Source organism: Stenella coeruleoalba (genome assembly GCF_951394435.1).
Source record: "Stenella coeruleoalba genome assembly, chromosome: X".
Lineage (NCBI taxonomy): Eukaryota > Metazoa > Chordata > Mammalia > Artiodactyla > Delphinidae > Stenella > Stenella coeruleoalba.
Genome location: NC_137152.1, coordinates 32,093,539 through 32,121,378, shown reverse-complemented (window position 1 = coordinate 32,121,378; position 27,840 = coordinate 32,093,539). Strand labels below are relative to the sequence as shown.

The 27,840-nt window shown below is 36.2% G+C and overlaps 1 protein-coding gene across 3 annotated transcripts in view; it reads left to right on the top strand.

The window, feature by feature from the left end:
• Positions 1-27,840, top strand: part of CASK (calcium/calmodulin dependent serine protein kinase) — a 389,387-nt gene that overhangs the window by 281,025 nt on the left and 80,522 nt on the right. For all 3 annotated transcript variants that reach the window (XM_079909891.1, XM_079909890.1, XM_079909889.1), the window contains exons 10-11: positions 1,595-1,694; positions 14,282-14,403. In XM_079909891.1, coding sequence (XP_079766017.1) covers positions 1,595-1,694; positions 14,282-14,403 — 222 coding nt within the window. The remainder of the gene's footprint in view (positions 1-1,594; positions 1,695-14,281; positions 14,404-27,840) is intronic.

Sequence of the window (27,840 nt, the reverse complement as noted above, 5' to 3'; positions counted from 1 at the left end):
GAAATGTGTTTCCATTAATAATGTTATTAGAATTATTAGTAATTATTAACTTTATTATTATTGTGATTATTAATGATATTTAATAAATACCTATATACACAAAAGTTTGATCTTTCTTTTCAGAAAAATCCAAGAGTTCAATATTTAAAATTTAGACTTAAGCTGCTTTACACTTAGACTACTAGGGTGATACGATACTTGGACTACCTAAGTGAGCAATTCTCCCTAAAGCAGCAAAGGCTCTACTCAGGTTCTAGCTACATATTAGTAGGGTTAGTAATAATTTGCACTTACAAAATGCTTTATGATTTGCAAAGCACTTTCATAAACATTACGACTTTTGACAATCACGTAAGGTAAGCTATGTCAGTTTTAATATCCTCAGTTTACAAATGAGAAAACCTCAAGAGGTTAAATGATTAAATCAAGTAAGGTCATGCAGATGGAAAGTGGCAGAGCCCAGGAACACACCTGGATATTCTGACCTACACCTAACACTCACGTGATTCAACACATACAAAATAACTTTTATTGTTCTTATTGTTACTGAAACAATAATTCCCAACATTTTTCTACCCAATAGTCTTAAGGGATATCATGGACTCAATATGACAGTGGTTCTCAACTAGGAATCAAGGGAGGCTATGCATGAAGTTTAGAAGAGTCAACATGTAGTTGATTCTGCTGGGTGGCCTGAGTGAGAATACTGTACAAGAGTAACACATAGTCATTATTAATATCAAAAAGAAAGGAAAAAAAGATTTAAAAAAAGAAAAATGACTCACATTCCTACTACCCAGGGATAATTAATACTATTAACATTTTGGTATATATTCGGTCTTTTATATCTTTATTAACTTTTTTTTCAAAAATAAGATCACACTACTACAGATTTTTTAAAACCTTTTTTTGTGTAATTCATCACAAACACCTTATCATTTCAGTAAACACTCTTCTGCAGCATCATTTTATAGTGACTGCAGAATATTTCATTGTCTAGGATATGTTTAAGTTCAAGATGTAAATGGTTTCATATACTTTTACAATCCTCAACAGTGTTAGTCTGGTATGTGCGTGTGTGATTTATCTAAAGGAATCCAAAATTATTTAAAACCACCTCTTTTCTAGCTATCATCTCCTATATATTTGACCTTCTGAATAATTCTTAAATAAATATTTGGTAATTAACTTTTTTGTATTTATGTATTTCTTTTTATCAATATTTTTTATTGAAGTATAGGTGATTTACAATGTGTTAATTTCTACTGTACAGCAAAGTGATTCAGTTATACATATATACATTCTCTTTTTTTATATTCTTTTCCATTATGGTTTATCTTAGGATATTGAATATAGTTCCCTGTGCTATACAGTAGGACCTTGTTGTTTATTGTATTTCTTTTAATAATATCAATATATATTTTTCAGGACTTCCCTGGCGGTCCATTGGTTAGGACTCCACACTTTTCACTGCCAAGGGCCTGGGTTCAATACCTGGTCAGGGAACTAAGATCCCACAAGCCACGCAGCATGGCCAAAAACAAAAACAAAATTTTAGAATATATATATATATTTTTTCATCTCTTTGCTTTAGGGTGCAGTACTAGCAGCTGTTTCAAGTCACAAATTCAACTCATTCTATGGGGATCCCCCTGAAGAGTTGCCAGACTTCTCCGAAGACCCTACCTCCTCAGGTAATTGAATCATTCATTCATTCACCAGCGTGAATCATTTAGTGTCTACATACTTTCTCTTCCATTATGAATAAACTTTTTCTGTGAATCTAGTCAGATCCTCCATGGGATTCTAAGGAAGTTTGTCAGCAGCCAAATTCCATCCACATGTGTCTGATTCCTTTTCATTTTAATACCGAAATTGCTTTCCCCTACTGCTCCAAACTGACATTTCACTTTTTTTAATCTCGGAAATACTTCTTCCCCTTTCTCCCCTCCAGACCCAACACTGTACTTCATCCAATCCAACATTTGTAGTCAGTCTTTTTGAATCTTTGTGATTACCTTCTACCTCAACAAAAATTTCCGATGTAAGATTTCCCCATGTCAACTGTAGCAGATCAGACTTTGGAACAGCACTGCTTTTAATTGAATCTTTCAATGTAAAGCTGTCTTGTGAATTATCTCTAGAAACAATTTACAGGTTCATCTCTTTTTATAAAGTCTATAGCAAGTCTACACAAGCATTCAAGGGAGAGGAGCATAGAAGAAGAATTGCCTATTTTGATGAAATGTATATAGATACTCCTGAAAAAACCCACTAATGTTCACAAAATTATTTTATAAAATGCTTAGATTTCCATCTTACCAGTGAGGTATTCTCAAGGATTATTTACTAAAAATACATAGGACTCATTTATATGTATATGTAAATGCATGTATATGTGTTACAGTTTTTAATTTTTATTTGTGTATTTATTTACTTAACTCCTATATCATATGTCCTCTGGCCTCAACTTTTCTTTCTTTCATTAGAATTACTCGGTATTTGTCATGTGGTTGACTTTGCGCTAGTGATTTGATTTTTGTACTCTCGGACTGGCTCATTCAATATTCGTGCATCAGCATTGGAATCAAGGCCCAGGGCCCTTCCTAAAGCATGAGTTGTTTGTCCTTCACTGGTAGCCATATAGGAAGAATGGATCTGCTAAGCTTCTTACATGTTGGAACCATGAGCAATTTGTCAGTATTTATGCTTCTTCCTTCCTCTGTTATACACGTATGTGCACATACCTGCTCACATACGCATATACACACAGAGAGTTTCTTACCAATTGGTATGTGCTTATACCTTGTGCAGAATAACAGGATCAAATTTCCCATTCCAGCAGCTATATAGTTCCTTATTTTGACCTTTACCAGTTGGGATGTGAATCTTCCTCTTTGAAGTGAAGGTGATTTCCAAAAGCATTCATAAATGGGAATCTTCGAGAAGAGACTCTGAGGAGGACTTGCTCTTTTCCTCTTGTGCTGACTTGGTAATTATCCAGAGTCCTTCCCACAGGAAAGGCAAGGCATAGTTGTGTTGTAGGTATATTCCCCACCACTCCCTATTGTTTCACATCTGTCTTTTTTCCTTCCAGTCCATTTTGTAGCTTTCTGTTGTTGTTAGCTCAGACCTCCTTCTTCCTTCCTCAAACTCAGATTACAGTTAACCCTTTCTAGGGGGAGTGAATCTAGTAACAGTTTTATGTTGTACTGTGGCTACATGATATAGTCACATACTTGGAATATATTTAGAGATTTTGGGTCAAGATCTCTAATACCATTTTCATCTTTAGAAATGGGAAGAGAGCAGGATGGGCCTTGCAACAGCTTCAAAGACCTAATCTTTAATGTTGCCCCTTAATATTTACCTCTGCTTAGCAAGACTTTAATGAGCTCTTAAGTATTCCTTTCTGTGAAGAGCTGGATTTTTCTTTTAGGAAAAGGAATTGTCTATAGTTATGCTTATTTTCTATTAAATACATTTTTATTGCCCAATTTTTTTCTGTTTTTTTTTAGTACAATCTCTAAACGATATGGTTGAAATAGTTTCTGATTACAGTATTTAATTTTTTTTTTACAGTATTTACTTTTTAAAAAAGGAAATTTCTCACACTGTCTTGTGGGTAGCCTGCAAGCCCTCAAATTAGTTGTTCACAATTTTGCATATATTGCTTCCCTTTCCTGTAGTCTCACCCTATGCCTTTTTTTTTTTTTAAGTTTCTGGAGCTTAACGATCTTGCAAGCAGTCTGTATCTTCATTCGATGTGCTAAATGTCTCTAAAATATTTTTGAGGGCACTGTCCAGCTGCTATCAATAAAAGATAAAATTGTTATGCAGTGTAAGTGTCTGATTACCTACCCTAAATGAAGAGGAAATTTTTATACAGTCAGATGTCAAAGACAAAGGAAATTTTTGAAGAAAATTTTAATGTTTTCCTAAATTTCACATGGCTATCAGGAATTATCATATGTTCCTAAAATTAACTTTTAATACTAGGCCATTTAAAGGAAGGCATTATCTATTATTGTCAGCATTATTTATCAAATATCTGTCTTTGCAAATTTCCTTTACTGCAACTAACAGCAATGGTTGTATGGTTAGTTGCAGAAAGCCTATGATGTTTTATCTAGACTCATATAAGGGCTTTATACTTACATAAGTTAACACATCAGTATTTTCATTTTTCAATGCATTTTTATTTTTAATATTTTCATTAATTTTAAGCCTAAATTCTTCTCTGTTTAATCCTAGCCCTTTAATTCTCCATCATTTATTTTAAGTTCCCAATGTTATCCTTTCCACTGCCTTTCTGTTCAAATTTGCATGGGTTTGTTTTACAGTACAAAACATAAAGCACTTTTCATCTTTAGCTGAATGTTCTTCCAGAAAGCCCATGTCAAAAAGAAAAAAGTGATCATAAAGCATGTGCTTGTAGGGCAGGGGTGAGGGGGTGGGGAAGGAGGAGTTAGAGAGAGAACAGTATAAGGTCGCCAACTGTCCTTTCTTGAGATGGACTGTTTTTCATCTTTAGATAATGCCTTTTCTATTCTTTCTGTGAAATGATAGTAAATGGTAGTTTGTTAAATTTTTTTTCTTAATGACCTTGCTTGACAAAATTAAAAGCTGGCAATCCTATTTTCCTCCCCGCAAATTCTATTCAAAATCATAATTTTAATTTTTAAAAAATAATTTAACAGAGCCTTTCATTAACAGTGGAAAAAATAATTTAAAATGAATCAGTTTGTCATCTAAAGAAGAGTTTAACATGTTGAGGTATGCTGTTTACATTGTAAAATAATGTTTATATAATATATTTTTTCCTATTTTGATTATTGAAATTAGTCCATTATACATTCTCTAGAATTTGTTAGGTTTAATCTTAAGATAAACAGTGTATTGTTGCTTTGTTACTTAACAAAGTGGAAATATTCTGTTCTTGTCTTTCAAACCAAAGAAGTCAGAATCAGAACCCAGGGGATGTTCTCATGGAACACAAGGGCTCACTTTGGGCTCAGCTAAGAGACCATGCTTCTTGTGGCTCATCTACTGGGCCCAACTGTGGCTTGATAACCCGCTTGCTCTAAAATCATACTGTTTGTTGTTTGTCCATATGCTGCCTTCCTCCTAGGACTTCTAGCAGCAGAAAGTAGGTATCCCTTTGCTTTCCTCTAAGGTTTATCTTTTATGCAAAAGTGTTTGGCTTTGCATGGTTCATAATCAGCTTGACTTTTTCCTTGGCTGTTTCTGCTTAGATGTTTATTTATGAATTTTAACACTGCTTGACCATACAATGAAAACTTGGATATATTGATTTCCTGAAGCATTGTTATACAGATAATACTAACTTCTTACTTCTTTCATAAGAGGAAAAAGAGGCAGTGTTAAAATTTTAAGTGCACTTAATATTATTTCACATCTGAATTTCAAGCACAAATACATTAATTCCAGGGAAAGGCTAACAATTTATTTTATAGTTTGCTTTCAAGAAAACTTTCAGGGTAAGTGAACGTTCCTTTAATCTATAAGCAGTTTTTTTTTTACTCTGTTACTGACTCTATTTTTAGCTTATTGACATGGAGCTGTGAAATAAACTCCTGGATTCATGTCTCTTAACTTCTACCATCAGAAAGAACATTTATAAAGAATAATGTAATAGCTAGATTTTCATTACAAAGGGATATAATTTGAGTATGTGAGAATAGTAAAGTAAAAAGTATGTAAGAAATTACATACACACAAATGAGTATTAGTAAAACTAAGGCAATCTAAATGAGATGGGTGGATTGTATCAATGTCAGTATTCTGGTTGTGATATTACACTATGTTTTGTAAAAAGTTACCAGTGAGGAAAATAATACAGGGATCTCTGTATTATTTCTTACAACTGCATATAAATCTCCAATTATCTCAATAATAATTTCAGTTAAAATAATAGAATAAATCTTTACCTCAACATTGTGCTTACTGGGGGGAAAGTATATAAGAGACAAAGATAAATAGAAAATCTGGGTGCTACTAATTAAATTCATTGCCACACTTTCTTGCATTAATTACTTGTAGCTCAAATTGCAGCCAATTTAATATAAAAATCTCACAGTATGTTACTTATCTGTTGCTCTCTAATGAATAAGCTCAAAACAGCATTTATCATCTAGCAGTTTCTATTGGTCAGGAATCTGAGCATGGCTTAGCTGAGTACCTCTGGCTCAAGATCTCTCATGACATTGCAGTCAAGATGTCATCCAGAGCTGTGATCTCATTTGAAGGCCCAACTGTAGGGGGAATCCTCTTCCATGCTCACTCACATGGGGGTTGACAGGCTTCAGTTCCTCACGGACTGTTGGGCCTCTCCATAGGGCTGCTCACAGCCTAGAAGCTTGCTTACCCTGGCACAGATGATCAAAGAGAGAGGGCAAAAGTAAGAGAGAGCACCCAAGACAGAAGCCACAGTCCTTATAACCTGATCTCAGAAGTGACATCCTATCACTTCTGCCCTCTTGTGCTTGTTACAAGTGAGTTAATAAGTCCAGCCTACACTCCAGGGAAAGAATTGATTATATAAGGGTGTGAATACCAGGAGTCAGGGATCTTGGGGGCCATCTCAGAGGCTGCCCACTATGTACAAGTTAATAACCATTGGAATGTAAGACACTTCCCATTTGTAACTGTTTTTGTTTCTCCAGATTTAGTACCCCTCTCCTTTTTTTTTTTTTTTTTTCCAATCAGCAGACCTATTGTGTCATTTGGGAATGAAAACATCTTGGAGGTATCAAGCAGTGCTTTTCCTTAGTTGTAAGGCCTTATTATGAATGGGCACTTAACAACCAGCAGAATGTTATTTAAAGTACTTTGACAAATTTGTGCCCAGTGATGTTGCTATTTGGAAATACAGATTGTTTTAACAAGTAAAATGGCATTAGAATTATGGTATCTGTACTCTGACAGAATACATTTGCAGAGTTTTTACTTCTTTTAACTAATAAATTTTAAGGCATCTGCACTAGAATCTATACATAAAGAATCTAAAGCATTTATCACCATGTGTAAGTTTTCATAACTTGAATTGGATATAGCACAGATGCTTAAGTCCAAAATACAATTTTCATTACAGGATTCACTATTACTTATAACTTGACTGATAACCAGGATTTGCTTTGTACAGTGGGAATAAAACCTGTTGTCCAGGGGTAGGGGTGGGGGGAGAGATTGACTGCAAAGGGACAAAAAGGAACTTTTGTGGAGTGATGAAAATGTACACCTAAATTGATGAATTTTAACTTAATTCTACCTTAGTGAGCAGATTTTTTTTAATGCTACTGTGCTTGCAAGGAAGGGCTTTAATTGAGTGAGTGATATGAATGTATGTGTACTGATTCAGTGTTATATAAATAGGACTGCTAATGTAATAGGAAATAGAGGTTATTGATAACTCTTCAGGAGAAACTAGACTAGATTGAGATGCTGAATTTGCTCAGTGATATTAAGTTTTATAGCTATACATATAATTTTTAAAATATACACATACAAATCTTTGTTGCTGAAATAATTGCATACATGGGTATATATGCGGTTTATCAGATGTATGCAGTGTATACATTTATTAAAACTCATTGAATGGTACACTTAAGATTTGTGTATTTCACTCTATGTAAATTTTACCTGAGAGAGAGAAGTATTAAAATCTATGCTGATGTACTTAGAGGTGAAGTGTACTGATGTTGACCATCTGCCACTTATTTTGAGATGAATGAAAAATAAGATGAATTGATGTGTGGATAGATATGTGATAAAGCAAATATCGCAAACTGTTAATTGTAGAATCTAGGTGGTGAGTACAGTTCTTTCAACTTTCCATATGTTTGAAACTTTTTATAGTAAAGCTAGGGGGAAATAGTTTTAAGACAGACTCAACCTACTTTGACACTGAGAACGTTTTTAACATTCAACTATTTATTTTTCTGTCCTCCTTTCAGGTTATTTTTACTCAGTCAACTTTTTTATGAGACTTTTCCACTCTTGTAATGAAACTGTTCTAGACTCAAAGTTTTATTGACCTTTAAAGCATATTTCTCTAAAGAAATAGACTCAGAAAACATTTTTAAAACAGGTGATGTATTTATGCTTCTTTTGATTATTACTTCATAACAGTAGTAGAAAACTTTTTAGAAAGTATCAGTGAGATTCTTGGAAAAAGTAGAAATGTTCAAAGTTAAAATGTATAATTATCAACCTAATTTTTAGATACAAACTTGATTACCAAATGAATTATGCAAAAGTTAAAGCAAAATACTATTCTGAAGACAGGGCTTGATTACTTTCTAATAAATTTATCATTGTGAAAGTTTGGACCAAAGCGTAAGAAAATAAACCTTATATGGTAAACAAAATTCAGGTCAAAAAGAAAATAGAAATTGGATATCATCTCATTACCAAATGCAGATTATTCAGGTGTGTTGCTGAGGGTAAAACATGGTTTCAGGAGGGACCAGTCTGTAGTGGAAGGACTAGGTGTTAGAGACCTGGGTTCTAAGACTCACTCTCGTACTCACTGATGTGGCTCCACAGTCATTTAACCCCAATGAGCGTCCAATTTTTCAAATATAAATACACTTGTCTACAGGACAGGGTTATTATGGAATCACATAAGATAATAAGTGTGAAAAGCACTTTGGAAATTATAAACTGTTACACAAATAGAAGTATTAAAATAATTTTCATTGTGACTTTGAGGAAACTGCTATAAAATAAACTGTTTTCAGTGGTTACATATTTCTCATTATAATATTTTATTTGCAATTCTTTAGAATTTGCTCAGAAAACAATCATTTTAATCGAACCTATTTTATTGTGTCTCTTTGTACAAAGCACACTGCAAAATGCAGCCTGGAATACAAAAGTGAATAGAATACCTACAGTCCTGCCATTAGATAAATTGCCCTCTGAGGTGAACTTATGTACTATTGTTTGTTTGTTTCTTAAGATAGTTACAAGTTTATTCAGCGGTTTTATAGAGAAAAACATCCTTTTCAGTTTTTGAGGAAAGTCAATAGCTCTTTCAGATATGACAGTATTGATCAGCAAAATAAATACTAGTAACAGCTTAAGAGCTTGTGTGTGTTGTGTTGTTGTGTTGTGTTGTATTAATTATTACTACTGCCTCTGTGTTTAAAACAATAGCAATGGAAAAGCCCCAGAAATGTCTTTGTGTACATTTATATTTTATAATGAACTGAAAAATTATGAGATTTTTACATGGGCTGGGTGTTGAACTGCGGATATCAATCGTACGCATCTGTGAGATATATGGTTCTGCTGGTCATACTCAAAGAAATAATGAAACTTAGAAGAGGTGTCAGTAGGAAGTGTTAAAATGATCAAGGGTAAAGAAAGATTTTGAGGTTAGACCAAATATATATGTTTATTCAATATGAAAAGACAAAGGAGAAATTGAATAAAAACTATAATTTTCCTAGCTAATTCCAGAAACTTTAAATTAGGGGCACTTTTCAGAGCTTCAAATAGGCAACTTGAGTACACCTGTGCAAATGCTTCCTTTCACGATTGAAAACCTACAAAGTTAATCACATTTGGGTACAAGATAAGACTATAAATCAGTTCAAAAAAGGTGACAGATCCAAGGAAATTAAATAGACCTGTTGACCTGGTGGGTCTTGCCTACTAGAGACACAGGCAATAGATGCCTTCGTGCTTTCCAGCAAAGCATCCACTGGGTCTGCCAGAGCACATTGGAAACCTAGGTGGAGGTGTTGAGTTCCTGCTCATCCACCTCTTCTCTGAGACTGTCCGAGCTCCTCCCTGGGCAGCCCTATTTCTGTACCACTTTATTTTTTATCTCTTCTCTATGGTTTGCTTCAGGGTATAGTATGCCTACTTCCCACACCAGCCTGAGAGCCCCTTCCTTGAGACCAGGGATCATACCTGTTTTCCCTGAACCCCCTGCCTCACACCTGGCAAAAAGCAGGAACATTTGGTAAAGGTTTTTTGGATATTGTCTGACCCAGTAGGGTTCAGGTTCTTTTCTAACCTCCATATCCATGCATAAACCACACGTCACTTCTTGTTGAAGGCTCCCCCTATGTTTCCTAGTACGGCCAGTTACTGTAGTTAAGTCAAGAAGAGCATACACTTTGGATCCAGACACACTGGGGTTGAGTCCTGGCTGTACCACTTCTAGCTGTGACCTTCCTTGACCTCTCTGAACCTCAGTTCCCTATCTGGAAAGGTCAGGTACTATATTTACCTTACTGTGTTGTCCTGGGGATGTGCCTGACACATAACAAACACTTACTAATTGGGAGCTGCTATTATTGTTTCTTTGGTACTTAATTAATTCAAGGCATAGTTTGTGGATGTAATAAAATGGATCAAATATACACCTGCCTTAAGGACCTCACAGCACAGAAACAAAGAGTGAGCAAACGCAAATGTAGGGTAGTGCTGGTAGGACAGGAATTGCACAGAGCTTTGGGAGTTCACAGACCAACAAATGATACGTCCCTGATCGGGTACAGCCAAAATTCCTTCCCAGTGGTTAGACCTTCCATCTTAGTATTCGCTAGATACAAGGTTGTTTTATTTTAATCTTATAGTATTAATAAACTACTACCTAGATTATATATCAGCATAAGCAGTGCTGGATAGAGACAATAAAAACTAGATAAGATTACTGAGTGAAAATGATCATTAGCTTTCTGTGCTATCTGTTGAATTTTTTTAATATACAAAAAACCACCATATTCCATTAGTATTTTTGTTGTTGCAGTTAATCCAGAAACTTAGAACTAGCTTTACTAACTTTATAAACCTGGCATCATTTAATTCTCCTGTTGATAATGTGCTGGGGTCAGGGGCTCAGTGGGATATTTGGGACTAATATCTTTACATCATCTCTTGCTTTCCAAGGCTTTCAATAAGGGACAAGAGAGCTGACTTTTAACTAATTTCCAGATTTTTTTTTTTCCTATTCAGAACAAAGTAAAAGTCCTGAGAAGAGCAGGTAGAAGGAAGTGGATTAGGTTAATACATTTTCAGGAATAGCAGGGGAGATGAGGACTGGTTTCTGCCTTGTACCTTTTTTATTCTGCTTAGTATCCACTTAATATTTTCAATGAAAGAATACCAATAGCCTGGTATGTGTAATTATTCAAAATTTAAAAGTATCCACAGTCCCATCAACAGATGAATGATCAAATTGTGGTACATCCCCACAGTGTTCATTGCAGCTCTATTTACAATAGCCAGGACATGGAAGCAACCTAAGTGTCCATCAACAGATGAATGGATAAAGAAGATGTGGCACATATATACAATGGAATATTACTCAGCCATAAAAAGAAATGAAATTGAGTTACTTGTAGTGAGGTGGATGGACCTAGAGACTGTCATACAGAGTGAAGTAAGTCAGAGAAAAACAAATACTGTATGCTAACACATATATATGGAATCAGAAAAAAAAAAGGTTCTGAAGAACCTAGGGGCAGGACAGAAATAAAGACGCAAACGTAGAGAATGGACTTGAGGACACCGGGAGGGGGAAGGGTAAGCTGGGATGAAGTGAGAGAGTGGCATGGACATATATACACTATCGAATGTAAAATAGATAGCTAGTGGGAAGCAGCCACATAGCGCAGGGAGATCAGCTCAGTGCTTTGTGACCACCTAGAGGGGTGGGTTGGGGAGGGTGGGAGGGAGACGCAAGAGGGAGGGGATATGGGGATATATGTATACGTATAGCTGATTCACTTTGTTATACAGCAGAAACTAACACACCATTGTAAAGCAATTATACTCCAATAAAGATCTTAAAAAAATAAATAAAATAAAATACCCTTTTCCAAAGGGTGGGTGACTATGGGGGGGGGAAAGTTGTGGTACCTCCCTGCCATGGAATATTACCCAAGAATACAAAGGATTAAACTATTGATACATGCAACAACCTGGATGAATCTCCAGAGAATTAATGCTGAGTCAAAAAAGCCAGTCCCCAAAGGTTACATACTGTATCGTTTCATTTATATAGCATCCTTGAAATGACAAATTTATAGAAATGGAGAACAGGTTAGTAGTTGCCAGGGGTTAGGAGGGGGAAGGGCAGGGGGGAAATTATTGCAGTTATAAAAGGGCAACATGAAGGATCCTTGTGGTGATGGAAATACTCTGTAGCTTGACTATATCAATGTCAATATCCTGGTTATGATATATGACAGTTTTACAAGATGTTACCATTGGGGGGAAGTGGGTGAGGGGTACATGAGCTCTTTCTGTACTATTTCTTACAACTGCATGTTAATCTACAATTATCTCAAAATAAAAGTCAAATTTTTAAAAAATTAGCTACAGTAATTTCCATGTGGATAACCACTTGATGTGGTTAACCACTTAACCACTTAACCACTTAATGTGGTTAAGCCCCAGATTTTTAACATAATTAAATACTGCAAAAAGCAGTTGCTTATATAGCAGCTTTTTTTTTCCATTGTAGAAACCTTGGAACATATGGACAAAAACAGAATGAAGTATAAATAGGAAAATAAACATAACTACTATTACCTTTTTGGTATTTTTCATTCTGTTGGGGTTTTTTTCTGAATTTGTAAATATATTTTTTCACTTATAATTGGGGATATATAGTTTATGAGGTTTTGCAGTCTGCTTTCTTGAATTTTCCATCATGCAGATTTCTCTGTCTTTAAAATTCTTCAAAAACAATTTTCATGTGGCTATATATTCCCTTATATGGATGTTCTATAATTTATGTAATCATTCCCTAATTATTAGATATTTGTCCATTTTATATGATCGATATCCTTACACATAAAGCTTTTTCTACATTTCCTATTTTTTCCTTAATGTAGGTTTTTGTAAATGGAATTACTGAATCAAAGCGCATGAGCATTTTTAAGGCTCTTTGATTTAAATTACCAGATTGCTTTCTGGAAAAGTGGTACTAATTTACATGGTCACCAATAAGTGCATGTGAATGGATGAGGTCCAAGACCAAAAGTAGCTAGAAACAGCATAGAGTTCCAGAACAGAAAGATTCAAGATTTTTATCTTTATGTAAAGCAAAGTTTCTCTACTTCAGCACCACTGACATTTTGGGCTACATAATTCATTCTTGTTGGGGAGCCATCTTGGGCATTGGAGGATGTTTAATAGCATCCCAGGCCTCTACCCACTAGATGACAGTAGCACAACCTATCTCCTCACTCCAACCAGCACCACAGTTGTGACAACCAAAAGTGTCTCCAGACATTGCCAAATGTCCCCCTGAGGGGCAATATTGCTTCTGGTTGAAAACTATGAATCTAAGAGTTACATGTGCAGTGAGGCACTTATCGTTAGAATGTCTCTGACACTGTGTACACTAACGTTCTGAAGCGTAGCCTCTCAGGGTGCTTTTCTTTCTCTGAAGTGTGTATGTGCATGTTGTCTGCAAAGTAAAATTGGCTAATCACTTCTTTAAGGCTAAGTGACTTTGTTACTGCTCGGTGTGTATTTCTCCCTGCTGCTACCTCTCTGGATTCCTGGTTATTAGAGGAAATTTAAAGAAAGTGACCACACTGCCCTGCAAAAATGATTTCCCCTAGTACCTAATATGGTATTTGAAAGTGTCAGTCAGTATACCTACCCTTTGTCTTTGTCCTTTGAATAAAAAGGGCCCCAATAGACTAAGAACAACTTGGTTCCCTTGACTTTGTATGTAAAGGAAGGAGAAAGAGTGGAGTGGGATTTTTGCTAACTTAAGTTTGAGCCTTAAAAATCATAAGAAGCCTATTTTACACAGCAGGAGCTCCTAGTTGAAGGTTTGTCCCTCGGATCTACAGCCGACCTTACCTTCCATTCTTGCTGGAATGCACCTGTGTGAAATGGCCACCTATGTTACTTCTGTAATATTTCAAAACATCATGGGGTCATTGGAACCCACACTCTGTTTCTGATGTATTGATATAACGTTCTGCACCCAGATCTTCTAGTAGCTCAGTTATAGTTGATGAATTTCCTTAATTCAAGTAAGACAAGATTCAATTTACTTTGAAAAATGAGGAACACACAAACACGTCGTTAAGAACATAAACTCACTGCAAATATTCTATCCTTAAGTGATATGAAATGCATTTAAGTCTGTTTTTCAGTAAAGACCTGAACCTTTGAAGTTCTGTCTGTTAGCCCGCAGTTCTGAGGTGTGACATTTAGCTTATGAAGGTTAGTTTGACATTGACTTTCTCTACTGGCTGTTTCTGTTTGTTTCCCTTAGGAGCAGTCTCACAGGTGCTGGACAGCCTGGAAGAAATTCATGCACTTACAGACTGCAGTGAAAAGGACTTAGATTTCCTACACAGTGTTTTCCAGGATCAGCATCTTCACACACTACTAGATGTAAGTTTTTCTTTTTATTAATTTTTTTGGGTAAATTGAACATTTACCATACCGTTTTACTTTACATGAATATCCAAATGTCCATCATAACAGTCCTTTTTCAGTTGCCTTCAGTCTGTGAGAAATGTGGGAAGTCATCCATCATAGATTCATAACTGAAATATAGTATCTTATATATGGTACAAATGCAGTATAGCCTGCATTTGTACCATATATAACAAGTCACAGTGGAAAAAGTTATATATTTTATATATGTGTTTCTATTAGAAGAATCCATTGATCTTAGCTGTGATTACCTTTTATTGCTTTTAAACATTGTTTTCAAACATTGCACCTCAAACATGAATATAGGAGAGAGAAAAGTAAGATATTGTGCAATGGACTGTATTCACATACACATTTCATACTTAACGTTGCTGGTTTTCATAAACTCAGTGTCTTCTCCTTAAAACGTAAGAATATATTCCATCATTAAATATGACAGGCTCCACTGACAGGTAAAAGGAAAAGTCAGAAGCTGACAGTTCACATCTGCCTTCATTTCAGTCACATTTTAAGTAAAATACCTTTCTTATAGAACTTGGTTAACTTCAGCAGTGAAAACTTTCTTAGTGTACATATTAGTCTACTAGTACATATAAGTCTTTTTACAAGAAAAATCTTCCCTTCATAAGAGAATTATTTTGCTTTGGGATGTCTAGAACTTTTTGGTGCTCACTCTGATTAGTCAACCATGTGACATGGATTAAACTAAAGCAAAATTTCCCAGAATGTGTTCTACAGAGCATTGCTCTGGGAGATAGTGGTGGGTCTTGCCATTCGAGAGGGGGGAGTAGATCTTAAATTTATTGGTTAAATTATTTATTGACTATATAAGTTTGGAAAATGCTGCATTCTTTATTCCCTTTATACGGATTCACAATGGGTGTTAGTATATAGCAGCTCTAAGATGTCCTATAGCAAAGAAACCTTATTAACTCTAATAGCATTTCTCAAACTAATTTGGGCAGAGAACTTTTATTCACAATCCTGTCGAATTGGTAAGGACCAGTTTGGGAAAAGCTAAGCTAAGAGTGTCATAGTATGTTTCAACTTCACACTAAGTGCAGTCATAGGTATCTCACAGTTGCTTCTATCCGTAGATTTGGTCAAATCAAATTAATTATTATTTTTTGATTAGTTAGGCTTTTTAAATAGTATATGTATTAATTCAGGACTAACTGCTACAGCATGCAATCCTAAAATTTGAGTGGCTTACCGGAATAGAAGTTTATTTCTTGCTCACATCACAGTCCAATGCAGGTAGATGAGGAGGGGAGGAGCAAGAAGAGTCTCTTCCACAGAGGCATTCAGGGATCCAGGCTTCTTCCACTTTGTGATTCTGCCATCTCTCAAGGTTTTGGAATCTTCCACTGCATCCTTTGCATCCAGCCAGCAGATGAGAGAAAATGGAGAATTTTGCAGGGTCAAGGTTGGAAGTGGCCTGTATCACAGTTGTCCATATTCCATTGACAAGTACTAGTTACATGCTTACCTAGATGCAAGAGAACTGGGAAATAGTTTTTAAATGTACTAAATGAAATAAGCCAGATAGAGAAAGACAAATACTGCATGGTATCAATTATGTGTGTAATCTTAAAAAAAAGTCAAACTCATAGAAACAAAGTGGAATGATGGTTGCCCAGGCTGGGAGGTGGGGGAAATGGGGAGAAGTTGGTATTTATCTTATTTATAAGATAAATAAGGTCAGAGGATCTAATGTATAGCGTGGTGACTATAGTTAACACTGCATTTTATAATTGAAATTTGCTAAGAGAATAGAACTTAAGTATTCTCATCAAAAAAAAGATAAATACGTGAAGTGATGGATGTGTTAATTAACTTGATTGTGAGAATCCTTTCACAATGTATACATTTATCAAATCATCATGTTGTACACTTTAAATATATTACAATTGTACTTGTCAATTATACTTCAGTAAAGATAAAAAATGTGCTCAGGAAGATAAGGAAATGGGTTTTCTCTTTAGTGTAATTTATCCTAAGTAATTTGAGGACATTTCAGATTAAGTTTATTTCAAGTAACTTGTTACTTTCCTTGGACACGAAAAAGCCCTTGAAATTCGTTCTGGTTTGTGGATAGCTCCTAACATTCCATTTTCTCCTCCTTCGTTGTCATCATTGTTATTGTTAATGTGCTATTTGAATTAGAGTTTGACCTCTTTTCATTGGCTATTTAAATATCTATTCTTCTTTATCATTGTTTCATATGATGCAGAAAGGTTTTTCTTGTTTTTGTTTGGTTTTTTGGCCGTGCCACAACACGGCATGCGGGAGTTCCCCAACCAGGGTTCGAACCCGCGCCCTCTGCAGTGGAAGTGCGGTATCTTAACCACTGGACTACCAGGGAAGTCCCAGATGCAGAAAGTTTTGACAATTGTGAATTTTCTGCAGAAGTCACAGCCTTTACTAGAACTAGTAAGTGGGATATTTGAAAGAAGCTGCAGCAGAGCATGGAGATTTGGTTTATTTCAGTGCAGTCAGTGGTTGTCACTGCTAAGATTTACTGGCCTTTAGATCAAGGACTTTTTGTCATTTAAAGGCTAAGAGTAGCCCAAATTAGTTTTCGAAGTTGGGTTTTTCTTACTTAATGTAACAAGGTATCTGAGCATACCAAGCTTGAGACTACAGGGGAAATGCAAGAACATTGCTAGTTTCTACAAGGAGGGGCAGATATTCAGACACAGACTGGACTTTGGAACTGAGCCAGGCTGCCAGACCTCACTGAAAATAATTATTTTGAATAACTGCTGCATTCTTGGGTAGACATTGTTACAACTTCAGAAGAGATTCATAGATTTTAGTGAGGAAAAACATGTTTAAAGTTCCTTTGGATTTTTATTAATTATATTTATATTCCTTTGTAATTTTTATTAATTACACTTAAAGAAGTGTCTGTAGTATCAGTATGTGCCCTGTCAATGCGTCTCGATTTGAAAAGGAGTTGGTGGGCTGAAAATGAGTTGTGCCCAATAAAAAGACACCGTGTCTACAGAATTTTGCAGACAAGCACTACATGTGAAGCCCAGAACTCTCCTGAAATGACTGACTATGAGGCCGACCCTGGGCAGTGTTGGGATGCATTTGGTTCTGAAGATCCAAACTGAGCCATCCTTCAATGAAAGCTTAATTGTCATGAATGAAATAATGCCCTCATGATCTACAGCCCTTAAATATGTCTCATTAAGCTCTTGTTTCAGAGTTAACAGGCTACATTTCAATAATGTGATCAGTGAAGTGTTCAAATGGCTGCCATGTAGAGAAATCTAACTATTAAAAAATGTTTCAATACTTCAGTACTTATGGTATGCATAAAAAAAAGGATCATGGTATGACCAACACTTGAGGAGAAACTTTTCAAACTTTGGCCATTCATTCTTCTTTCTTCTAGTGTTCCACATCCCATGCTTGGATTTGGATTGTATTGTTTTGCAGAATCATTGTTATCCTTTTCAAGAATTCCAAGTAGTGACACCTAGTGGCCTAGTTTTGTGGACCATGGCTTGACTGTTACTTAATCCCACTGAGCCATTTCATGAAATATCTTTATTATATTTAAATAATTCCTATTAATTCAATAACACTAAAAATCGTTAAGTTTGCAGCCGTCATTTTTCAGCTGACAAAAAGAAACAAGATTAAGTTCCTGAGGAAGATAAAAGATTATGTAGTGGGCTTCCCTGGTGGCGCAGTGGTTGAGGGTCTGCCTGCCGGTGCAGGGGGCACGGGTTCGTGCCCCGGTCTGGGAGGATCCCACATGCCGCGGAGCAGCTGGGCCCGTGAGCCGTGGCCACTGAGCCTGCGCGTCCGGAGCCTGTGCTCTGCAGCGGGAGAGGCCACGGCAGTGAGGGGCCCGCGTACCGCAAAAAAAAAAAAAAAAAAAAAAAAAAAAAGATTATGTAGTACTTTATTTTTTCTAGTCATGCCTTTAAAATAGTAAGAAGCTCAAAATTCAAAGAAACGTTATTAGAATTGGTTTGGAGGAAACAAAACATCTGTCATATTTAAAGAATTTACATTAAAACAAAAGAAATACTGTGGTTCCACTGAGGGAGGAAATGCTTTCTGATTTGAATTCTAGTAAAACGCATCTAGTATAATCTGTAGTTAGGAATAGTTCTAGAACGTCTAAATATTTGCTATTCAACCAGTTCTACCTGGCACACATATGCTGCTTCTCATTTTGTGGGGAGAAATAAAGAGGCTTGAGGAAGAAGTGTGCTTGGTCCAGCTTGTTCCAATATGTCTACTTTCAAAAATTAAAAGCAGTGGTACGGTGATGGTCTGTGTCTGAAATATATAGATCAATTTTAATAAAATACAATTTGGAGTGTGTTTACTGAAGCTGCCACAAACGGGTTGGCTTAAGATAAGAAATTATTCTCTTACAGTTCTGGAGGCTAGAAGTCTTAAATCAGGTGTCAGCAGAGCCATGCTCCCTCCAAGTCTCCAGGGAAGAATCCTTCCTTGCCTCTTCCAGCTCTGGTAGTTGCCTGCAGTCCTTGGTGTTCTTTGGCTTCATTACTCCAGTTTCTGACTCCATCTTCACATGGCATTCTCCTCTGTATGTGTGTGATTCTATTCAGTATGTCTTCACATGGCCTTCTTATAAGGACATTAGTCATTGGATTTAGGACCCGCTCTAATCCAGTATGACCTCATCTTAATTAATTACATCTGCAAAGACCTGATTTCCAAATAAGGTCACATTCTGAGATTCCGGATCAACATGAATTTTGAGGGGACAATATTCAGCCCAGTACAGCATGGAAAACTAATTTTGCCCAGAATTGATTTTTCAAGTATTAGTGCAGATTACAAAAATCAAATCTAAAATAATGAAATGTTACTCTGTCGTTCATTAATTAGGCTTTCTTGGGAATTGGTGTTAAAGTGTAATTATGTCTTTTACTAATATTTTGAATTAGTTTTGGAACTTCCGTGTGATAACGTTGGATGGTGAGATGATAGAGGTGTTTTTGATGGGCTGAAAAATCAAGAGTTTTTTTCCAGATAAAAAGTATTTTGCAAATGTTATTTGGTGGTGATTCTCAGTCTTATTAAGTTTTTGTAGAAATTTTCCTATTACAGAATTAATGTTTATTTTGTAAGTCAACAATGTTACAAAACATTGTTAAATTACACGTGTTTCTCTCTGCCAAACTTTGACAGCTAAGTTTTAAACATTCACCCACCATCTGTCATACCTCTGAGCAGCTGTTAGCATTTGTTACAGACTGCTGTTTCCATGGTAGATGTGATGCCCCACTTAATTAAGATCATTTTTCTGAGAAGTCCTAAAAAATAATCGGTGATTAGATTAATAAAGCAAAAACTAACTGCAGTAGCAACTTAATTTAGCAGTTTTATATTAATTTATAAGCAATTTTATAATAGAATATTTTAAAATATTCCATTAGAAATAATTGATGTCCTTAATCCTCAATATTTTATATTATTGACATCTTTATTATGACTTTTCTGCTTTTTAGGGTGAATTAGAGAGTTTTTCTATCTGACCTGGAGTTAACACTGGAAAACTACAACTCTTGATTTACTATTTTGCTTTTTTTAAGATGATATTAAATTAGTAGTCATATTTGGGAATAGCTTATTTTTAGAACTCAGAAGCTTCCTAAAAGGGAAAAAAATGAAACTTCTGCAATAATTTGATGTTTTTGAGCAATTTGGGGTCTGAGAAGTAAGCTGATACAGTGTTAAGTTTGGATGTTTAAATAGGTTACCAGTCAGGAAATGCCAAAGCTAAGTTATCCATGAATTTGTAGTCTGGTCGATTTGCACTTATATGTCTGGAATAATAAGGCCTATTTGAGGACCTTCAGAGGCTGAGCTACTCGTACCTTCTCAGGGTCCCATGTAGTCTTTTTTTTTGTGAAGCTGGAAAAGATAGGAGTATTTTAATAGCCTTTTCCATTAATAGTGGGTATTCTTTTTTGTCACTACACCAAACCTTGTAGCATGGTAGTTTCTTAAAGGTTATTTCCAATGTGGATTCTGAAACCATATCAATAAGCCTTTTGTACTCTGGTACATTAACATCCAGTATCTTGAATGGTGTATAACATTGTATTTATGTTTTCCAAATATTTGACAATGAGCATATATTACTTTTATGGGGGATGGTGCTGATTACATTTTTAAATTTATATACAGTACAGTTCACTCTCTGGTGTAGAGTTCTATGAGTGTTTACAAATGCATAAGAGTCATGTTACTGTTACCCCAATCAAGATACAAAACACATCTATCACAAACACCCTCTTTCCACAGTTCCCTTGTGCTGCTTCTTTCAGTTGCACTTTTTAAAACAATATTTATTTATTTGTTTATGGCTGCATTGGGTCTTCATTGCTGTGTGCAGGCTTCCTCTAGTTACGGTGAGCAGGGGCTACTCTTTCTTGCAATGCGCGGGATTCTCACTGCGGTGGCTTCTCTTGCCGTGGAGCAAAGGCTCTAGGCACGCAGGCTCAGTAGTTGTGGAGTGCAGGCTTAGTTGCTCCACGACATGTGGAATCTTCTCAGACCAGGGCTTGAACCCGTGTCCCCTGCATTGGCAGGCGGATTCTTAACCACTGGGCCACCAGGGAAGTCCTCAGTTGCACTTTTAAAATAAGTTCATTCAAAAGGCTAACCTCACATCATATGCTGACTCCTACCAGTTTTGCTTATGAAGTGTCATGTGTTCCATCCATGGCATTATCTTCCATCTGGGACCCACCCCTCACCTCCTTATGGAATATGCTGCCATTCTCAGAGATGTGCAGAATGAAACTTTGTAATATATGTGTTTCATTGCTTAGCTAGGAGTGGGTAGGTACTTGATCTGTGAATATAAAATTAAATTCTAAGAACAACTCCCCCACAAACAACTCTGAAGAAAAATTCTAACATATCCGTTGGTACTTCATCAGAAGAGAAATTTTAGATCTGAGGATTTGAGAGAGAAAATTAAGTCGTATCTTCAACTCAGTTACTTTTTATTTTGACATCTTTATTGGAATATAATTGCTTTACAATGGTGTGTTAGTTTCTGCTTTATAACAAAGTGAATCAGTTATACATATACATATGTTCCCATATCTCTTTCCTCTTGCATCTCGCTCCCTCCCACCCTCCCTATCCCACCCCTCTAGGTGGTCACAAAGCACCGAGCTGATCTCCCTGTGCTATGCGGCTGCTTCCCACTAGCTATCTGTTTTACGTTTGATAGTGTGTATATGTCCATGCCACTCTCTCACTTTGTCACAGCTTACCCTTCCCCCTCCCCATATCCTCAAGTCCATTCTCTAGTAGGTCTGTGTCTTTATTCCCATCTTGCCCCTAGGTTCTTCATGACCATTTTTTCCCCTTAGATTCCATATATATGTGTTAGCATACGGTATTTGTTTTTCTTTTTCTGACTTACTTCACTCTGTATGACAGACTCTAGGTCCATCCACCTCACTACAAATAACTCAATTTTGTTTCTTTTTATGGCTGAGTAATATTCCATTGTATATATGTGCCACATCTTCTTTATCCATTCATCTGTCGATGGACACCTAGGTTGCTTCCATGTCCTGGCTATTGTAAATAGACCTGCAATGAACATTTTGCTAAATGACTCTTTTTGAATTATGGTTTTCTCAGGGTATATGCCCAGTAGTGGGATTTCTGGGTCGTATGGTAGCTCTATTTTTAGTTTTTTAAGGAACCTCCATACTGTTCTCCATAGTGGCTGTATCAATTTACATTACCACCAACAGTGCAAGTGGGTTCCCTTTTCTCCACACTCTCTCCAGCATTTATTGTTTGTAGATTTTTTTATCATGGCCATTCTGACCTGTGTGAGATGGTATCTCATTGTAGTTTTGATTTGCATTTCTCTAATGATTAATGTTGAGCCTCCTTTCATGTGCCTCTTGGCCATCTGTATGTCTTCTTTGGTGAGATGTCTATTTAGGTCTTCTGCCCATTTTGGGATTGGGTTGTTTGTTTTTTTGATGTTGAGCTGCATGAGCTGCCTGTAAATTTTGGAGATTAATCCTTTGTCAGTTGCTTCATTTGCAAATATTTTCTCCCATTCTGAGGGTTGTCTTTTGGTCTTGTTTCCTTTGCTGTGCAAAAGCTTTGAAGTTTCATTAGGTCCCATTTGTTTATTTTTGTTTTTATTTCCATTTCTCTAGGAGGTGGGTCAAAAAGGATCTTGCTGTGATTTATGTCATAGAGTGTTCTGCCTATGTTTTCCTCTAAGAGTTTGATAGTGTTTGGCCTTACGTTTAGGTCTTTAATCCATTTTGAGCTTATTTTTGTGTATGGTGTTAGGGAGTGTTCTAATTTCATTCTTTTACATGTAGATGTCCAGTTTTCCCAGCACCACTTATTGAAGAGGCTGTCTTTTCTCCACTGTATATTCTTGCCTCCTTTATCAAAGATAAGGTGACCATATGTGCATGGGTTTATCTCTGGGCTTTCTATCCTGTTCCATTGACCTATATTTCTATTTTTGTGCCAGTACCATACTGTCTTGATTACTGTAGCCTTGTAGTATAGTCTGAAGTCAGGGAGCCTGGTTCCTCCAGCTCCATTTTTCATTCTCAAGATTGTTTTGGCTATTCGGGGTGTTTTGTGTTTCCATAGAAATTGTGAAATTTTTTGTTCTAGTTCTGTGAAAAATGCCAGTGGTAGTTTGATAGGGATTGCATTGAATCTGTAGATTGCTTTGGGTAGTAGAGTCATTTTCACAATGTTGATTCTTCCAATCCAAGAACATGGCATATCTCTCCATCTATTTTTTTTTTTTTTTTTTTTTTTTTTGCGGTACGCGAACCTCTCAGTGTTGTGGCCTCTCCCATTGCAGAGCACAGGCTCCGAACGTGCAGGTTCAGCGGCCATGGCTCATGGGCCCAGCCGCTCTGCAGCATGTGGGATCTTCCCGGACCGGGGCACGAACCCGTGTCCCCTGCATCGGCAGGCGGACTCTCAACCACTGCGCCACCAGGGAAGCCCTTTCCATCTATTTTTATCATCTTTAATTTCTTTCATCAGTGTCTTATAATTTTCTCCATACAGGTCTTTTGTCTCCTTAGATAGGTTTATTCCTAGATATTTTATTCTTTTTGTTGCAATGGTAAATGAGAGTGTTTTCTTAATTTCACTTTCAGATGTTTCATCATTAGTGTATAGGAATGCAAGAGATTTCCGTACATTAATTTTGTATCCTGCTACTTTACCGAATTCATTGATTAGCTCTAGTAGTTTTCTGGTAGCATCTTTAGGATTCTCTATGTATAGGATCATGTCATCTGCAAACAGTGACAGCTTTACTTCTTTTCCGGTTTGGATTCCTTTTATTTCTTTTTCTTCTCTGATTGCTGTGGCTAAAACTTCCAAAACTATGTTGAATAAGAGTGGTGAGGTGGGCAACCTTGTCTTGTTCCTGATCTTAGTGGAAATGGTTTCAGTTTTTCACCATTGAGGATGATGTTGGCTGTGGGTTTGTCATATATGCCCTTTATTATATTGAGGAAAGTTCCCTCTATGCCTACTTTCTGGAGGGTTTTTATCATAAATGGGTGTTGAATTTTGTCGTAAGCTTTCTCTGCATCTATTGACCATGTAGTCTTAAAGAGTGAACTTCAGCAAATATGAAACCATCTGGGTAGTAGGGCAGTGGTGGTGGCCCTTGTGCTACCTGCCTCCTGGGGCTGGAGATTGAAGTACCCTGAAGCTTGCTGTGGATATGGGGGTCTCTCATTCCACTGTTTCTAACTGGATGGGCAAAAACTCCCATGTCTGTTTCCATCAGAGTATCGAAATATTAGTGTCAATAGGAAAGTATCACATGAAACAAAATTCCTGAAATAAAGAGAGCTAGAAATATTATATGTCCTAAATATCTTCAAAGTAGTTTTTCTTCATTCTTAATGTAATTATCAATAAACTTAAAAGAAAAAAATAAGCTACTAAGAATATGGTCATTTGTTACACAGCAATAGAAAAGTAATATAACTAGAAACAAAGCAAGGATTGTCCACTATTACCACTTCTATTCAACATTGTTATGGAGGTTCTGGCCAGTGCAGTAAAGCAAGAAAAAGAAATTCAAGGCATGCAGATTGGAAAAGAAGAAGTAAAACCATATTCTCACAGAGATATAGTCTTGCATGTAAAAAATCCTAAGGACACTACAAAAAAATCTACTAGAACTAATAGGCAAGTTTAGCAAGATTGCAGGATACCAGATCAACATACAAAAATTAACTGTACTTTTATATATAAGCAATGAATAATGTGAAAATAAAATTTTTAAAATATTCACAATACCATTGAAACAGGATAAAATACTTAGTTAATTAAACAAAAGAAGTATAGGACTCATACATTGAAAACTACAACTGTTGCTGAAAGAAAGTAAGGAAGATCTAAATAAATGGAGAGAGATAAAATGTTGGATTGGAGGATTCAATATTGTTAAGATGGAAGTTTTCTTCATATTGAGCTATAGATTCAATGCAGTCCTTATCAGCATCCCAGCAGAATTTTTTTAGTAGAAGTTGACAGTCTGATCCTACAATTTATATGGAAATGCCATAAACAATTTTGTAAAAAGAACAAAACTAGAGAACTGACTTCAAAGCTTGTTATAAAGCTACATTAATGAAAATAGTATGGTATTGGTGTAAGGATAGACATAAGGATCATAGCATTCAGAAATAAACCCTCATTCATGGCCAGCTGATTTTCAACAAAGGTGCCAGGGCAATTCAATGGGGAGGGGATAGTGCTTTTTTTAAACGTGGTGCAGGAACAATTGGTTATCCATATGCAAAGAAATAAACTTAGACCCTTACTTCACACCATTACACAAAGATTTCCACAAGATGGAAATTGTAAGCTTAAAACTATAAAATTTTTAGAAGAAAATATAAGGAGTAAATCTTCATTACCTTGGGTTAAGCAAAGCGTTCTAAGATACAACACAAGAGAACGCTTGAGGATGAAGAAAATATTCTAAAACTGGACTGAGGAGATGGTTGTACAGCTGTTATGAATTTACTGAAAGTCATCAAATTGTACACTTACAATGTGCAGACTGTACAGTTTATAAATGATACTCAGTCAAGCTTTTAAAAGTTAAAAAATGAGGGCTTCCCTGGTGGCACAGTGGTTGAGAGTCTGCCTGCCGATGCAGGGGACATGGGTTCGTGCCCCGGTCCGGGAAGATCCCACATGCCGCGGAGCAGCTAGGCCCATGAGCCATGGCCGCTGAGCCTGCGCGTCCGGAGCCTGTGCTCCGCAATGGGAGAGGCCACAACAGTGAGAGGCCCGCGTATCGGGAAAAAAAAAAAAAAAAAGTTTAAAAAATGAGAAGTAATGTATTTTTATTTTAAAAAATTTACTTTACCCTTTTTGCATTATTTTAAGGTAAAGCACTGTTGGAAGTTCCTTCCATGTGCTATGGGTTATAGTATACTGTGGATCATCCCAAAATATCATTTGTATGACACTATGACAGCAGTTTCCAGTGTCTCCTGGCATTGTCCCCGTGTCCTAACACCAATCTGGCAAAGCCAAGCTGCCTACTCTCTGCAGTGCCCAAAGCCCACTGAAGGGATCATCCCAGTAGATTTCACAGCATCATTACACTGATTTCCCCATCTCAACATTTAGCTTTATTGCTAAGAATTTACCTTTAAAATATAGCATTTTAAAGTTCATTGACTTTAAAATGCTAAATTTGTTTTTCTCTCCCAAGAACTGTTTTATTAACCAATGTGTGGTTGTGACTTGTGAAAGAAGTCCAAATTGTCTTTTTTTTTTAAAAAAACATTATGAATTACATAATTGTACGTATTTTTCAGTAAGGGAGGGGGCATCTTCGCAAAGCAACATGTTTTAGTTTATTCTTTTAGTTCATTTCTTCTATATTCAAATGCATAGTCATTTCCCCAAATTCACACCTTCGTGGCAGATTTTATGTGACATAATTTCCACTTTTTTGGTCTCTTTACTGTGGTAAAATATACATAACATAAAATATACCACTTTAAGCATTTTTAAGTGTACCATTTGGTGGAATTAAGTACATTCACGTTGTTGCGCTACCATCACCACTATCCATCTCCAGAACTTTTTTCAGCTTCCCCAACTGAAACTGCACCCACTAAACAGCAGCTCACCATTTCCTCCTCTCCTTAGCCCCTGGCAGCCACCATTCTACTTTCTGTCTCAAGGAATTTGACAACTGTAGGTTCCTCGTATAAGTGGGATCATACCTTATTTGTTCTTTTGTGACTAGCTTATTTCACCTAACATAATGTCCTCAGAGGTTCATCCATGTTGTAGTATGTATCAGGATTTCCTTCCTTTTAAAGACTGAAAAATAATCCATCTTATTTATGTACCACATTTTGTTTATCCATTCATCCAATATCAGTGTTTTATGGTAGACAGTTATATACTAGGAAAAGCCAAATTCTCCAAATAAAACTATCCAGTAGTAGGGAATTCAGCCTTAGTTTCATCCCCAGGCAGTTGCTCTATCTGGTCTCCTATGATACACATCTTTGTGAAAGGAATGTGTGATTTTCACTGAAACTATTATTAACTACAGCAGTCCCTCTCATTCCCTTATTTGTTCAGGTGAATTACTTCTTAAAACAGTGATTGGAGTTTCCTCTAAAATACCAAGAATCAGCTTGTTCCCAGTACCAGTGTTTCCCACTGAGTGCCCTTCTCTTTTTATAGCACCATAGTCAACTTTACCGGAAGGCAGAGGAATGTTCGAAAAGCCTTCCAAGTGCAGCAAGCTCTGATTCTTCTTCATGCTATTCTCAAGGAAAGGGGGGGTTCCCCCCAGAAAGGAATGTGATATGCTCAGTTGAAGAATGTTCGATGGGGTTGGCTTGCAGCATTCACATCCAAGAACATAGTTGCTTTCTTCTCTTTGTGGTCCTTCAAACATTATTTCATAAAACCACTTCTGCCAAACTGTCTTTTGTTCTCTTTTAACTTTCCACAACAGAAATTCATTTTTGCTACTTGTACAGATGCTTGTAGCTTTGCTACAGCTACTTGTACAAATGCTTGCTGTTTGTTTATACAAAATAATTCATACCCTAAGTCAAAACTTATTGAATTGCCTCAGTAACTGCATATCATATGACACACCTAATGTAAATGTTTTCTTTTAAAGTGGCAAATTAATAATAGGATATTCACTTACTGTAAATATTATTTAACTATTAATGTAGATGCTTCAGAAGATCACCTTAGGAAATGAGGTTTTAACACTTTTTAAAATTTTTAGTGGTTTTTTTTAAATGGAAAAGAAATTTATATCACAATGAAATTTCTCACACTTGGGAAAACTCT